The 17,416-nt window shown below is 41.0% G+C and overlaps 1 protein-coding gene across 1 annotated transcript in view; it reads right to left on the reverse strand.

The window, feature by feature from the left end:
* Positions 1–13,845: 13,845 nt before the first annotated feature.
* The window catches only part of LOC126281588 (uncharacterized), a 166,534-nt gene continuing 162,963 nt past the window's right edge, over positions 13,846–17,416 (reverse strand). The window contains exon 6 of the mRNA XM_049980671.1: positions 13,846–14,236. Coding sequence (XP_049836628.1) covers positions 14,060–14,236 — 177 coding nt within the window. The 3' untranslated portion in view covers positions 13,846–14,059. The remainder of the gene's footprint in view (positions 14,237–17,416) is intronic.

The raw sequence follows: 17,416 nt of genomic DNA on the forward strand, positions 1-17,416 counted from the left end.
AATAGAAATATGGAAACACAATTAAAATTCAGCAAGAATAAATAAAGGTTTTGATGTTTGTCAGTGACATTGAAACTCTGTTAGAGATGAAAATGGGCTTAGAAGATCAGTTGAAGAGAATGAATAGTTGTCTTGTATGGACCTTATATGATGTGAACAAAAATGAAACAAGTATAATGGTGGCACATAGTCAAATGCAATTGGGAGGTGCTCAGGATATTAAATTAGGAAATGAGACACAAATGGTAATAGATGAGTTTTGCCACTCGAACAGTGAAATAACTGATAGTGGCTAAAATAGAGAGGATATACAATACTGAATGGCAATAGCATTAGAAATGTGCTTCAGAAGAATGCTGAATACTACTTGGGCAGATCAGATAATTAATGAAGAAGTATAGAATCAAATATAGGAGAAAATAAATTTAGGACTCAAGTTGATGGAAAGAAGGGATCATTTGATAGGAAACATCCTGAAGCATCAAGGGACAGTTAATTAGATAATAGAGGGAAATGTGGAGGGTAAAAATTGTAGAGAGAGACCAAGGTTTGACTACAGTAAGCAGGTGGTATGCAGAAATGAAAGATACTTGCATAGGATAGACTACAGTTTAGAGCTGCATCAAATCAACAACAACAACAACAACAACAATAGCAACTAAAGTAAAGGCTGCAGGAGAAATTATTGTATTGTGTCCTTGTACCATGTGATGATATGTAACAATAGATATTTAAAAATACTTTATCCATGTTATATGAAAGATTAGATTATACATAGCCCTTGTGATCTCTCAGGTTTTCTTGGCACAGTTGATTAATAGTGAGTTATGAATGCTGAGCCAAGTTTTTGTTTCCATTTTCTGCACAATATTTCAACAATAAACCCAACTATCTTCTTCAGCTGCTGCGAGTTTTACTATTATGTGTATCACATTTCATGGAAATGTGGCATGTTGTATGTTGGGCAGACTATCAGAACCGTCAAGGAGAGATGCAAGAAGCATCAGTGACACACCTGACTAATCCAACCAAGCAAATCAATTGTTGCCAAGCTCTGCCTCAAATACAGGGAGTTTCAAAATGAATGTATTGACTTCAAACAGAGGAAACTCCAGGTAGGAATATCAACATAGTAGGAAAAGACATTGCTGCATAAAGAAGACATGTTAAGTTGCAGACAGGCATAATTAGGACAATTACATAAAGCTTTCGGCCACAGCCTTCATCGGTAAGAGAGAGACACCCACTATTCATTATTCATACATACAAGTATGCACACCTCATGCCCATATGACCACCAAATCCAGCCTCTCGGGCCAGAATTCAGCATCATGTGTGATGCAAGCAGCAATCTGAAGGGAGTGGGGAAGGGGAAGGGATAGTAGTGTAGGGGTGGGGAACACTGTCTGGTGGAGTGTGCAGGGACTAGACTGCCAACAGGTGCAGAGTCAGGATGTAGTGGGGCAAGGAGGTGGGGTGGGGGGTGGGGGTGGGGAGCAACAAAAGAGGAGAGGAGGAGCAGGGAAAGACAGGTGGTTGCATTTGCAGAGGGCTGCAAATAAACAGGGGTGGAGATGAGAATGGGGAGTTGATGATAGGACACAGAGGGAGGAAACTGTTGGGTGGAAGGTTTAGGGACAGTACATTACCATAGGTTGAGGCCAGCATAATTATGGAAGTGGAGAATGTGTTGTAAGGATAACTCCCAAGTGCACATTTCAGAAAAGATGGTGATGGAGGGAAGGATTCAGATAACTCAAAATGTGAAGCAGTCACTGAAATCAAGTGTGTTATGTTCAGCTCCATTTCTTTGGTAAATGATGTTTACTTATTATGATGTTTCATAAATTCAGAGAAGAATAGAAGCAGTGGTCAAGCAAGAACTGTTTTAACTTTATTTTAAATGCATTTAATGTTGATATGAAGGCATATGGTTATATTAAACTAAATTAAACTTATACATGTAAATGTAATGCAAATACCTTGTGCAGCATCAAGGACAAATTTTTGTATCTTATTAGACAATAATGATCTACAATATATTACACCATTTCTGTTAGTTATGTAAACTGTATATGTACACAAATGATGACATCAATTGCATTTTAATGCCTAAAGATGGATAATAAAATAAATAAATTATATAACATAGCTCCAGAATGAGGCACTCCTCTTTTGCATAAGTTTGTATTTACTGAGTTCCTGTGTAGGTTCATCTTCTGTCTAGTTTCATATGTGTGTATATCATAGTTGTGTTTGAAGAGATTTTGCTCTTTTTCAGATGCTCCCTTTTGTGAAAATTAGTATTTCGTATATATACAAGGGGCAGTGGCAATATTTTCAGGGTTTTAAAAAGGGGTCTACAGGAATCCTTATGTTTAGGTTTTTTATCACCCTCATAATCTTTTTCATTAAAAACAAAGATTCCAAGACTTACCAAGTGGGAAAGTGCCGGCAGACAGGCATAATGAACAAAACACACAAACACACGCACAGAATTACTAGCTTTCGCAACCGATGGTTGCTTCTTCAGGAAAGCAGGAAGGAGAGGGAAAGACGAAAGGATGTGGGTTTTAAGGGAGAGGGTAAGGAGTCATTCCAATCCCAGGAGCGGAAAGACTTCCCTTAGTGGGAAAAAAGGACAGGTGTACACTCGCACACACACACATATCCATCCGCACATACACAGACACAAGCAGACATATTTAAAGGCAAAGAGTAAGGGCAGCGATGTCAGTCGAGGCGGAAGTACAGAGGCAAAGAAGTTGTTGAAAGACAGTTGAGGTATGAGTGGCGGCAACTTGAAATTAGCAGAGGTTAAGGCCTGGCGGATATCGAGAAGAGAGGATATACTGAAGGGCAAGTTCCCATCTCTGGAGTTCGGATAGGTTGGTGTTGATGGGAAGTATCCAGATAACTCAGACAGTGTAACACTGTGCCAAGATGTGCTGGCCGTGCACCAAGGCATGTTTAGCCACACGGTGATCCTCATTACCAACAAACACTGCGTGCCTGTGTCCATTCATGAGAATGGACAGTTTGTTGCTGGTCATGCCCACATAGAAAGCGTCACAGTGTAGGCAGGTCAGTTGGTAAATCACGTGGGTGCTTTCACACTTGGCTCTCCCTTTGATCGTGTACACCTTCCGGGTTACAGGACTGGAGTAGGTGGTGGTGGGAGGGTGCATAGGACAGGTTTTACACCGGGGGCGGTTGCAAGGGTAGGAGCCAGAGCGTAGGGAAGGTGGTTTGGGGATTTCATAGGGATGAACCAAGAGGTTACAAAGGTTAGGTGGACGGCGGAAAGACACTCTTGGTGGAGTGGGGAGGATTTCATAAAGGATGGATCTCATTTCGGGGCAGGATTTTAGGAAGTCGTATCCCTGCTGGAGAGCCACATTCAGAGTCTGATCAGGATACTTCCCGGGACTGGTTTGATGAAGCTGTCCATGCTGCTCTATCCTGTGCAAGCTTCTTCATCTCCCAGTATCTACTGCAACCTACATACTTCTGAATCTGCTTAGTTTATTTATCTCTTGGTCTCCCTCTACAATTTTTACCCTCCACACTGCCCTCCAATGTTAAATTTGTCAGCCCTTGGTGCCTCAGAACATGTCCTACCAACCGGTCCCTTCTTCTTGTCAAGTTGTGCCACAATCTCCTCTTCTCCCCAATTCTGTTCAATACCACCTCATCAGTTATGTGATCTACCCATCTAATCTTGAGCATTCTTCTGAAGCACCACATTTCAAAAGCTTCTATTCTCTTCTTGTCCAAACTATTTATCATCCATGTTTCACTTCCATACATGGCTACAATCCATACAAATACTTTCAGAAACGACTTCCTAACACTTAAATCTATATTCGATGTTAAACAAATTTCTCTTCTTCAGAAACGCTTTCCTTGCCTTTGCCAGTCTACATTTTATATCCTCTCTACTTCGACCATCATCAGTTATCTTGCTCCCCAAATAGCAAAACTCCTTTACTACTTTAAGTGTCTCATTTCCTAATATAATTCCCTCAGCATCACCCGACTTAATTCAACTACATTCCATTATCCTCGTTTCGCTTTTGTTGATGTTCATCTTATACCCTCCTTTCAAGACACTGTCCATTCCATTCAACTGCTCTTCCAAATCCTTTGCTGTCTCTGACAGAATTACAATGTCATCGGCGAACCTCAATGTTTTTATTTCTTCTCCATGGATTTTAATACCTACTCCGAATTTTTCTTTTGTTTCCTTTACTGCTTGCTCAACAACAGATTGAGGGGGATAGGCTACAACCCTGTCTTACACCCTTCCCAACCACTGCTCCCCTTTCATGTCCCCCGACTCTTAACTGCCATCTGGTTTCTGTATAAATTGTAAATAGCCTGCCGCCCCCTGTATTTTACCCCTGCCACCTTCAGAATTTGAAAGAGTCAACATTGTCAAAAGCTTTCTCTAAGTCTACAAATGCTAGAAATGTAGGTTTGCCTTTTCTTAATCTTTCTTCTAAGATAAGTCGTAAGGTCAGTATTGCCTCACGTGTTCCAATATTTCTATGAAATCCAAACTGATTTTCCCTGAGGTCGGCTTCTACCAGTTTTTCCATTTGTCTGTAAAGAATTCACGTTAGTATTTTGCATCCGTGACTTATTAAACTGATTGTTCGGTAATTTTTGCACCTGTCAGCACCTTCTTTCTTTGGGATTGGACTTATTATATTCTTCTTGAAGTCTGAGGGTATTTCGCCTGTTTTCATACATCTTGCTCACCAGATGGTAGAGTTTTGTCAGGACTGGCTCTCCCAAGACCGTCACTAGTTCCAATGGAATGTTGTCTACTCCAGGGGCCTTGTTTCGACTTAGGTCTTTCAGTTCTCTGTCAAACTCTTCACGCAGTATTGTATCTCCCATTTCGTCTTCATCTACATTCTCTTCCACTTCCAGAATATTGTCCTGAAGTATGTTGCCCTTGTATAGACCCTCTATATACTCCTTCCACCTTTCTGCCTTCCCTTCTTTGCTTAGAACTGGGTTTCCATCTGAGCTCTTGATATTCATACACGTGGTTCTCTTCTCTCCAAAGGTCTCTTTAATTTTCCTGTAGGCAGTATCTATCTTACCCCTAGTGAGATAAGCCTCTACATCTTTACATTTGTCCTCTAGCCATCCCTGTGTAGCCATTTTGCACTTCCTATCAGTCTCATTTTTGAGATGTTTGTATTCCTTTTTGCCTGCTTCACTTACTGCATTTTTGTATTTTCTCCTTTCATAAATTAAATTCAGTATCTCTTCTGTTACACAAGGATTTCTACTAGCCCTCGCCTTTTTGCCTACTTGATGCTCTGTTGCCTTCACTGTTTCATTCCTCAAAGCTAGCCATTCTTCTTTTACTGTATTTCTTTCCCCCGTTCCTGTCAATTGTTCCCTTGCGCTCCGCCTGAATCTCTGTACTACCCCTGGTTCTTTCAGTTTATCCAGGTGCCATCTCCTTAAATTCCCACCTTTTTGCAGTTTCTTCAGTTTTAATCTACAGTTCATAAGCAATAGATTGTTGTCAGAGTCCACATCTGCCCCTGGAAATGTCTTACAATTTAATACCTGGTTCCTAAATCTCTGTTTACCATTATATAATCTTTCTGATACCTTCTAGTATTTCCAGGATTCTTCCATGTGTACAACCTTCTTTTATGATTCTTGAACCAGGTCTTAGCTATGATTAAGTTGTGCTCTGTGCAAAATTCTACCAGGCAGCTTCCTCTTTCATTTCTTTCCCCCAATCCATATTCACCTACTATGTTTCCTTCTCTCCCTTTTCCTACTCTCGAATTCCAGTCACCCATGACTATTAAATTTTCATCAACCTTCACTACCTGAATAATTTCTTTTATTTCATCATACATTTCATCAATTTCTTCATTATCTGCAGAGCTAGTTGGCATATAAACTTGTACTACTGTAGTAGGCATGGGCTTCGTGTCTATCTTGGCCACAATAATGTGTTCACTATGCTCTTTGTAGTAGCTTACCCGCACTCCTATTGTTTTTATTAATTATTAAACCTACTCCTGCATTACCCCTATTTGATTTTGTATTTACAACCCTGTATTCACCTGACCAAAAGTCTTGTTCCTTCTGTTACCGACCTTCACTAATTCCGACTATATCTAACTTTAACCTATCCATTTCCGTTTTTAAGTTTTCTAACCTATCTGCCCGATTAAGGGATCTGACATTCCACGCTCCGATCCATAGAACAGCAGTTTTCTTTCTCCTGATAACGACGTCCTCTTGAGTAGCCCCACCCGGAGATCCAAATGGGGGACTATTTTACCCAAGAGGACGCCATCATCATTTAACCATACAGTAAAGCTGCATGCCCTCGGAAAAAGTACGGCTGTAGTTTCCTCTTGCTTTCAGCCGTTCGCAGTACCAGCACAGCAAGGCTGTTTTGGTTAGTGTTACAAGGCCAGATCAGTCAATCATCCAGACTGTTGCCCCTGCAACTACTAAAAAGGCTGCTGCCCCTCTTCAGGAACGCACGTTTGTCTGGCCTCTCAACAGATACCCCTTCGTTGTGGTTGCACCTACGGTACGGCCATCTCTATCGCTGAGGCACGCAATCCTCCCCACTAACGGCAAGGTCCATGGTTCATGGTGGTGAGGGGGGCGGGGGGGGGGGGGGGGGGGGGGGAAGGGGGATTTGAACATAGTGATTGCTAAAACCCATGCTTACAACTTGCATATTATAGACATATTTGCACATATTTATCAAGATCTGATCAATAATAGATGCAGAGGTAGGTGTTTCTCGAGTTGGTTCAGTTACCATTGGACTGATGTTGAATTATTGTAGTAAATTTATAATGTCATCTCTGAATTTATTGGATTTCGAGAAATCAATATTAAAGTCACCACATATAATTATATTTTTCTTGGGAGAGTGAATTTCTTCCAAGAGTTCTTCCATGTGATTGTAAAACACTCCTTTGCCTCCATTGGTGAACTGTATACACAAATAATAACTGTATTTTGCCTTGATAGTTCAGCAATAGAGAGTTCTATATCTTTTTCAGAGAACAGTTTATGGTATTTAGTTACACTATTGAATTCAATAATATCTTTAACATATACACAAGTACCCCCATGACTTGATATTTTCCTACAAAACATGCTTGAAAGTTTGAACTGAACAAGGTATGTTTGCTCTAACATATCTTGATCCTTGTGACAAAAGATCGTGGTTGGGGATGGCATAGAGATGGACTAGGTTGTTTTGGAGGTTGGATGGGTGGTAGAAGGGTGAGTAGGATGTCTTTCATTTCAAGGCATGATGAAAGGTAATCAAAGCATTGGCAAAGAATGCGGTTCAGTTGTTCCGGTCCAGGGTGGTATTAGGTGAAGGGGGCACTCCTATGTGTCTGGTTCTTGGGGGTGGTGGGAGGATTCAGGGTGTGAAGGCAAATGGCATGGGAGATCTGTTTGCGGACTACATCTGGGGGATAGTGCCTGTGTCAGAAGGCCTTGGTGAGATCCTCAGTATACTGACCAAGAGAGTTTTTGTCACTGCAGATACACTGTTCCCAGGTGGCCGGGCTGTCTGTAAGAGAAGAATTTTTTGGTGTGAAAGATATGACAGCTGTCAAAATGCACATACTGTTGGTGACTGGTGGGTTTAATGTGGACATAGGTGTGGATGCAATCATCTGCAAGAAGGAGCTCACCATCTAGGAAGGTGGTATGCTGAGTTGAGTACCACCATGTGATGGTGTCAAGGTTGTGGAGGAATGAAGGGCCCAGATCATGAAGACATCATTAATGAACTTGAACCAGACTAAGAGTTTGATGTTTGGGAGGCTAGGACAGTCTCCTCTAGACGGCCCATAAAAAGGATGGCATAGGAGGATGCCATGCAGGTGCCCATGGCTGCGCCACAGATTTATTGATATGCCTTGCCTTCAAATGAGAAGTAGTTGTGGGTTAGGATAAAGTCAGTAAGGAGTATGAGGAATGAGAGAGTGGGTCCGGAGTCTGAAGGACATTGGGAAAGGTAGTGTTCAATAGCATTAAGACCATGGGCATGAGGGATGTTGGTGTATAGGGATGTTGCATCAACAGTTATAAGTACAGATCTATGAGATAAAGGGGTGGGGATTGAAATATTACTGTATCTTATTACTACCTATCAGAACCCCTCAGAGAGCATTAAAGATAAACACCAGTCCTAACTGTCCAATTGTAAAGTGACCTGTTTCCAAATTACATACAAAAATAACCACTATTTCAGTATACATATAATTCAAAAACGATGCTTTGCTGATTAACATTGTTCTTTTGTGAGAAACATAATATAAATGTGAAATTGATACTGTAACTAATTGAAAGAAATGTAGCACATTGTCAGGATGTACCAGTAAACCTATCAGTATCAAATTACTACAGAAAATTAAATAGAACACATAAATAAAGCATGTTAATTGAATCTCCAATATATGTTAGCACTAAAATTCGGGCACTAGTTGATTTGTTATAAACAAATTTAGAAATGTAATTGTTACCTGTAACATAATTGGTCATAAAATGTTATATTAACTCGTAACCAAGTTGAAAATAGGTTCACCTTGTTCAGCACTGAGATTGTAAATTTTTAGCAATGTGTAGCTCATATTCGGTTTAACTTTCAATTGTGATTTTACATAAAATTGTAATTTTCATTGTAGGTAATTGTTAATAAAAGTATAAACAGAGGTCACGCAGGCACCATGGGGCACTCATTTTTTGGTTAGGGTTGCGAGCAAATGTATTGTAGGCTCACTTGTTTGTTGATTGTTGTGAATTCTGTGTCGTTTGATGTCAACTTTGGGTATATCTGATGTAACTGGTACAGTTCACCAGGCTCAGACACCAGAGTCCTGGAAATATATTAGTGTTAAAACTGCACTGTACTTTGGAATTTATTTGGGAGTCTTCCGCAATCCTTTTCATAGGCTGCACAGTGACAAGATGAATCCAGGAATTTTACAAAACCCCGACAACTAAACAACTCTCAATGTTGGTAGAATTGACGTAAAAACAACTGCGCATCAACTGGGCATTTCACTCAAAACATTTGCAACGCAGAGGTGGGAAAATATGAACATCTCAGGATGCTGCAGAGTTGGTGAAGAATTGGTTGGTATCTTTGCCATGGGAGGCTAGATTACAGGTAATTGGTTGGAGGTGTTGTTCAATGAGGGCTGAAATTCTTTCAGCGAGAGCACAATAACCAGCCACAATGGAATATCCAAAATTGTTAGGTTTGTGGATTATTGGGAGCATGTAGAAGGTGGGTGTGCAGGGTGTCACAAGGGTTAGGAGGGGAATGGATTCAGTTAGGAAGTTCTGGGAAGGACCTGAGGCTTTAAGCAGGGATTAGAGTTTGCATTGGACTTCTGAGATGGGATCACTCTGGCACAGTTTATAGGTGGAGGAGTCAGATAACAGGTGGAGGCCTTCTGACAGGTAGACACTATGATTCATAACAACAGTGGTGTAATCTTTGTCTGCAGGCCTAGATAAGGATTTGTTTCGAGGTTGTGTATGGTTGCTCTTTCTTGTACTGAAAGGTTGGTGTTCTGGGGAAGGGGCCTGAGGAAGGATGGTGAGGCTAAGTTGGAGGTAAGGAATTACTGGAAGCTGACCAGTGGGTGTTTAGGTGTGGATCCAAGAGATGTTTGGCATGACCCACGAGTCTGCCAATTGGTTCATATTGATGGTCAGCTCAGTTACTGCTTGAAATGAGGTTGATCTCTCACCTGTGCTCGAGTGGAAGGTCACCTGGGGGCAGGTGAGCTACAGAAGCCAAATGTAAGGGGCCAAATGTAAGGCCTCCATGGTTAGTCTGACAGGTTCCAGGTGCTATCTATGGCTGACAATGTCCCTCAGCCAGATGCAGTCACCTGTCCTGTTTCAGAGGAAACCTCTCAGCTTGCAAGATCCAGGCAGTCACAGAGAGTGGAATAATTAGCAGCTGCGCAGCTGAATATTAGGTGCATTGTGGGCTCCTTTGGGGACATGGCTGCCAAGGAGGGGAAAAAAGCCAATGTACTCTCATTGTGCATACAGGAGAGGAGTCATTCCAGGTGTGATATGGGCGGCCCTTTCAGATGCCATGTAGCATGGTGCAGCCTACTGCAGGTGGTGGTTTATGTTGGTAACAATGATGTGTGTCTCTTTGGATCACAAGAGATTCTCTCTGGTTTTGAGTGGCTAACCAAAGTGGTAAAGGCTGTCATTCTTGGGAGATGAAAGCAGAGCTCACCATTTGCAGTATAATCAACAGCACTGATTGTAGACCTCTGGTAGAGAGCCAAATGGAGTCTGAATCATAGACTCAGACAGTTCTGTGACTGTGTAGGATACAGATTCCTTGACATGCAGCGCTGGGTGGTGGAGTTTCAGGTTCCACTAAATAGGTGAGGAGTCTATTACATGCAGGAGGCTGCTACATGTGTAGCAGGGGACTGTGTGGCATGGATTGGGCAGTTTTTTAGGTTAGAGGACCTCAAGGAAACACAGAAAGGCTTCAATCTCAAAGGGTGCAGGACGAACACAGGAAAAATGTAAATCCAGGAATCATAAGTGTAACAGTTGTAAATTGTCATCACTGTGTTGTGAAAGTACCACAGTGCTAATAGAAAGCAGTGATGCTCAAATCTTTGTCAGCACTGAAACCTAGCTAAAGCCAGAGATAAGTGCAGCCAAAACTTTTGCAAAGGATTTAATGTTATTCAGAAAGGATAGGATAAATACAGTTGGTGGTGCCATGTTTGTTGCTGTTAGAAGTAGTTTGTATTGTAGCAAAATTGAAGTAGATAGTTCCTATGACTTAGTATGGGTAGGTCATTTTTGGCAATTGGAATGAAATAATAATCGAATCCTTTTACCAACCTCCCAGCTCAGATGATACAATTGCTAAAAGGTTCAAAGAAAACTTGAATCTACTTTCAAACACATAACTGACTCATGCAATTATAGTTGGTGGTGACTACCATTTACCCTTGATATGTTCATGAAGATACATGTTTAAATCCAAAAGTATGCATAAAAAAAATCATCTGAAGTTGTGCTAAACACATTATCTGGAAATTACTTAGAGCAATTAGTTCATGAGCCTACTCAAATAGTATATGGTTGTAAAAACACACTTGACCTCTTTGCAACAAAAAATCTTAAGCTAATAGCAACCATTAAAATGGATACAGGGGTTAGTGAACACAGGGTTGTTATAGCGAGACTGAATACCGTAACTACAAAATCCTTCAAAAATATATGAAAAATATATGTATTCAAACCCAGCAGATAAAAATTTGCTTTACTCCTTCCTGAGAGACAATCTCCACTTCTTCTAAATTGACTATGTAAGTGCAGACCAGATGTGGCTTGAATTTAAAGAAATAGTATCAACAGCAATTGAGAGATGTATACCAAATAAATTAATAAATAATGGAGCTGATACCCCATGGTCCACAAAACATGTCAGAACACTGTCGCAGAAACAATGCAACGAACATGTCAAATTTGAATGAACACCAATCTCCTAAGACTGGCAATCTTTTACAGAAGCTCAAAATTTAGAGCAGACTTCAACATAGGATGTGTACAACAAGTTTCCACAATGAAAGTTTGTCTTGTAACCTGACAGAAAATCCAAAGAGATTCTGGCCGTACATAAACTATGCTAATGGCAAAACACTATCAATACCTTCTCTGTGGGACATCAATGGAAATACTATAAATGATGATGCCACTAAAGTAGAGTTACTAAACACATTTTTCTGAAATTTCTTCACCAAAGAAGACAAAGTAAATATTCTAGAATTTGAATCAAGAATAACTGCCAATGCATGTAACGTAAGAGGTAGATATCCTTGGAGTAGTGAAGCAGCTTAAATCACATAATAAAATCAAATTTGCTGGTCCAGACTATATAGCAATTGGGTTCCTTTCAGAGTATTCTGTTGCAGTATCTCCATACTTAGCAATCATATACAACTACTCGCTCAATGAAAGATCTTACCCAAAGCCTGGAAAGTTGCACAGGTCATGTCAATATTCAAGAAAGATAATGGGAGTAATCCACTAAATTATAGGCCCATGTCATTAATGTTAATATGCGGCAGGATTTTGGAACATATACTGTGTCTGAACATTCTAGTTTACCTAAGAAAGAACGATCTAATGACACACAGTCAACACAGATTTAGAAAACATTGTTCTTGTGAAACAAAATTAGGTCTTTACTCACAAGAAATGTTGAGTGCTATCAACAAAGGATTACAAATTAATTCCATATAGCTAGATTTCCAGAAGGCTTTTGACTCTATACTTCACAAGCAGCTTTTAATCAACTTGCACACTTATAGAATATTGTCTCAGTTATGTGACTGGATTCATGATTTGCTGTCAGAGAGATCACATTTCATAGTAACTGATGGAAAGCCATTGAGTAAAACAGAAGTGATTTCTGGCATTCCTCAAGGTAGTGTTACAAGTCCTCTGTTGATTTAGGAGACAATTTGATCAGCCATTTAAAGTTGTTTCCAGATGATGCTGTCATTTATCACGTAGTGAAGCCATCAGAAGATCAAAAGAAATTGCAAAACAATTTAGAAAAGATGCCTGAATGGTGTGAAAATTGACCCTAAATAATGAAAAGTGTGAGGTCATCCACTTGAGTGCTAAAACTAACCTGTTACATTTTGGTTACACAATAAATCAATCAAATCTAAAGAATGTAAATTCAACTAAATACTTAAGAATTACAATTGCAAACAATTTAAATTGCCAAGAACAAATAGGAAATGTGTGGGGAAGGCGAACCAAAGACTGTGTTTTACTGACAGAACACTTAGAAAAAATAACAGATCTATTAAAGAGACTGCCTACACTACGCTTGTCCATCCTCTTTTGGAGTACTGCTGCATGGTGTGGAATCCTTACCAGATGGGATTAATGGGCAGCATGTTTTGTATTATCAAGAAATAGAAGGGTTAGTGTCATGGACATGGTACAGAGTATGGGGTAGACATCATGAAACCAAGGTGTTTCTTGTTGTGTCAGAATTTTCTCATGAAATTTCAAACACCAACTTTCTCCTCTGAATGTGAAAATATTTTGTTGACACCAACCTACATAAGGAAAATTATCATCATAATAAAATAAGGGAAATAGTGCTAGCATGAGAAGATATAGGTGCTTGTTTTTTCCACACGCTTTTCACGAGTGGAATAACAGAGAATTATTGTGAAGATGGTTCAATGAACGCTCTGTCAGGCACTAAAGTGTGATTTTCAGGATTGTTATGTAGATGTAAATGCAGATTTAGATGTAGATGTGCAGCCTGGTCATGCCAGAAGATAACAGTTTATGGCTCAGAAACACAAAAGACGACATCAGACATCAGTAAGAAAGATGCACTTCCATCAGAAAACTTCTCCAGCTGCCTGCACAGGAAAGGTGTTAGAGACTCAACTGGAACACCAGTTTTTCAACTAATGTCACCAGTATACTCTACACTCATGTCAAAAGGTACATAACTTGTAAAATAGTCATGGAATTCTTAAGCAAATGCAGACTACACAAATAAGCTACTATGTGCTATTATATATTTTTTGCATTCAGATGTGTTATTAATGTAACACAACACTGGTTGCATACTATATACACCAACTGTCATTAAAATTAAGTGAAAAGAAAGAGTAGGCAAAAACGTTATCTTCCTGTCTGTTATCACATGTTGCTACTTGTAGATGCTTCACCAGAGGCAAAACAATAATAAACTTAGACACACAATCAATAAACAAACTCAGCAGAAACAGTGTAGTAGTTTAATTATATTTTCTGGTAATGTATGCAACTCTCTCCTGAGAATACATATTCTCTAAGTAAGAGTAATCAAATATAAACATGTAAGAAAGTTTCAGTCAATATTAGGCTTTGGAACAACAATCATCATTACAATACCAAATTAATTTACTTATTTACAGTTACAGTAGCAGTTGAATGTGACAGTGTTTTGAGGGACATCTCATCGACGACTACATTTCTTGGGCTGACAGGGCCATGGTTCATCTACAGGATTAGACAGAAGCCTCTCACCCTCTTTCACAAAAAGACATCTGTCATACGGGACCAACTTGCGACATCTGCCACCAGGGATTCCTCCTCTAAACCGTATGGTGGCTCTTTCCAAATTGTCAAGAACCTGAAAAACATCTTTCTGTGTATCTGGCATAGTTACAGATTACAACTTATTACAAAATTTACAAAATCTCTCTCTCTCTCTCTCTCTCTCTCTCTCTCTCTCTCTCTCTCTCTCACACACACACACACACACACACACACACACACACACACACACACAAACACAACTGGAATAATTGTGGATGGAATGAATACTTAATATTTTTACAATATTTTATTTTACATTAGTGATTATTTCTTTAAAAAAAAATTACTCCTGCAACTGATTTCATATTTCTTTGCACACATATGGACCAAAAACTCAAGATACAGTGTAAAAGCAATGATCAAGCAAAAGGGTTTTGAGACTCCTATTTAACAAAGAAAGAGACTTCATGTTTTTTTTATTTCTGGTGGCAGATTGTTGTAAAGTTGAATGACTTGGTTAAATTACTGGATAGGAGTAGGTGGTGGTGGGAAGATGTACTTGAGTCTTGCATCTATTTCTATTACAAGGAAATGAGCCACAAGGCAAGGGATTTGAGGCAGGGATGGAGTAGGTATGGACGAGGATATTGTGTAGGTACAGTGAGTAGCAGAATACCATTGAGGGAGGGGTGGGATTGTAGTGGGTAGGATAGTCCTCATTTCAGGGCATGACGAGAGATAGTAGAAACCCTTGCAAAGAATGTCATTCAGTTGCTACAGTCCTGGGTGGTACTGGTAACAAGGGGAATACTCCTTTGTGGCTGGACAAAGGGACTACAGGAGGTGGTAGTTGACTGGGGAGTTAAGACACAGGTGATCTGTTTCTGTATCAGGTTGGGACAGTAATCTGTCTGTGAAGGCCCCAGCGAGATCCTTGGTAAATTTGTAGAGGTAGTGCGTGTCACTACAGATGCCACAGCAACAAATGGCTAGCCTGTATGGAGGGAACTTCTTGGTATGGAATGGGTAGTAGCTGTCGAAGAGGAGGTATTGGTGTTCATTGGTAGGTTAAATATGGATGCAGGTACTGATGCAACCACTGTTGCAGTGGAGGCCAACACTGAGGAAGATAGCTTGGATGGCCTGAGGAGGACCAAGTGAATCAAATGGGGAAAAGGTGTTGAGGTTCTCATGGAATGTGGCTAGGGTGTCCTCTCCCTCAATTCAGATCACAAAAATATCATAAATGAATCTGAACATGGTGACAGTTATGAGATTTGGGGTGGTTAGGAAGGATTCCTCTAAAGGGTCCATGAATAGATAGGCATAGGATGGTAACATGTGGGTGCCAATTTCCCTACCACAGATTTGTTTGTCAGTGATGCCTTCAGAAAGTAATTGTAGGTGAGGACATAGTTGGACATGGTGGCCAGGAAGGAGGTTGTAGGTATGGAATCAGTTGGGTGTGGGAAAGGTAGCGCTCAATAGTGTCAAGGCCATGGGCATTAGGTGTGTCAGTATACTGGGAGGTGGCATCAATAGCACCAATAGTGGTGAGCAGGGTGCTATGTGGTAAAGGAACAGGAATAGTGGAGAGTTGGTGGAAGAAATGGTCAGTGTCTTTTGTCAGGATAGGTTACAAGTAGTAAGCTTAACGTGTTGGTCTTTGACTGCAGAGTTTCTCTCAGTGGGGGCACAGTAACCAGCCTATGGGACATACTGGATGGTTGGGTTTATGGACTTTAGGAAACTTGTTGAAGGTGGAAGTACAGGGAGTGATGTGGGTGAGGAGAGTGACAGACTCAGGGGAGAGGTTCTGGGATAAGCCTAAGGATTTGAGAATAGACTGGAGATCCTGTTGGATTTCTGAAATGGAGTCACTGTGGTAAGGTTTGTAGGCTGACAAATCTCTTCCACACAGGCTAGCCACCCATGGACATTGCGTCTTTTGTCAGGATAGATTACAAGTAGTAGGCTGAAGGTGTTGGTCTTTGGCAGCAGAGTTCTCTCAGTGGGGGCACAGATCTCCCATGCCTTATATCTCCAGTCACCCATTACCTCCCAGAGTCCCACCTCCAAGCCACAAAAGAGTACTCCTCTTGTGACTCAGTACTACCTATGACTGTAGCAACTGAATCATATTCTCTGCCAGAGTTTTTATTACCTCCTGTCATGTCCTGAAATAAGGATTATCCTGTCCACTATCCATCCCACACCTCTCACAATGATATTCTGCTGCCCATCACAATGGTATTCTGCTACCCACCACACCTGTGCAACATCCTTGTCCATTTCTACTCTACCCCAGCTCCAAGCCCCTTATGGCTCATATCTCTGTAAGAGAACTATTCCTGCAAGAGAGCTGGATGCAAGACCTCTCCTATACATCCTCCCATCAACAATCTACTACAGTCCAGTTACAAACATCACTTGTCTCCTCAAAGGCATGGCAATCCGTGAAAGCAGTCCTGTGATCTACAAATCATGTGGGCATCACAACCAACAAGCTGCCTGTCTGCATTAATAACTACTGACAAACTGTGGCCAAGAGTCAGGTGGACCTCCCTGTTGTTGAACATGCTGCCCAACAGTATGTTCCTCATCTCAATGACTGTTTCACAGCCTGCATCTTGTGGATCCTTCCTACCAACACCAGAGTTACACAGGTGGAAAATCTCCTTGTAAAATATATTCCTACACTCTCGTAATCCCTCTGGTCTCAACCTACATTAGCTCCTGTACTTTATCTACCTATACACTTCCCTACTCTCACTCCAGCACTACACAGACTTCTACTCCAGCAATGCACCTACAGTCTTTTTTCCCCAACTCTACTTTTCTGCTCCCCCCCCCCCCCCTCCCTCATGTCTCTCCTCTGTCTAACCTCCCAGCTGCACCTAGCTGCTCTAATCTGTCCCCAACATGTCCCTGCATGCTCCCACAAGCAGCACTTTACTGTCCCTCATCCCTATCCTCCTATCCCTCCCTGACCCTACTCCAGCTATCTCCTTACCCCCACCACCCAGAGTGCTTCTCCCATCACGCACAGTTGCTCGCAGTTTGGCCTCGGTGGTCTTATGAGTGTGATTTGTGCTTGCATGGTGTGTGTGTGTGTGTGTGTGTGTGTGTGTGTGTGTGTGTGTGTGTGTGTGTGTGCGCGCGCGCGTGCGCGCGCATGTGCTGTCTACTTCATAAAAAGGCCGTATCATAATATTGTCATTATTCCACCCCAGATTTTCCATGGTTTGAGGAAAATGTCTGAGCTATATAGGGA

This window comes from Schistocerca gregaria, chromosome 7 (assembly GCF_023897955.1).
Source record: "Schistocerca gregaria isolate iqSchGreg1 chromosome 7, iqSchGreg1.2, whole genome shotgun sequence".
In the NCBI taxonomy this organism is placed as follows: domain Eukaryota; kingdom Metazoa; phylum Arthropoda; class Insecta; order Orthoptera; family Acrididae; genus Schistocerca; species Schistocerca gregaria.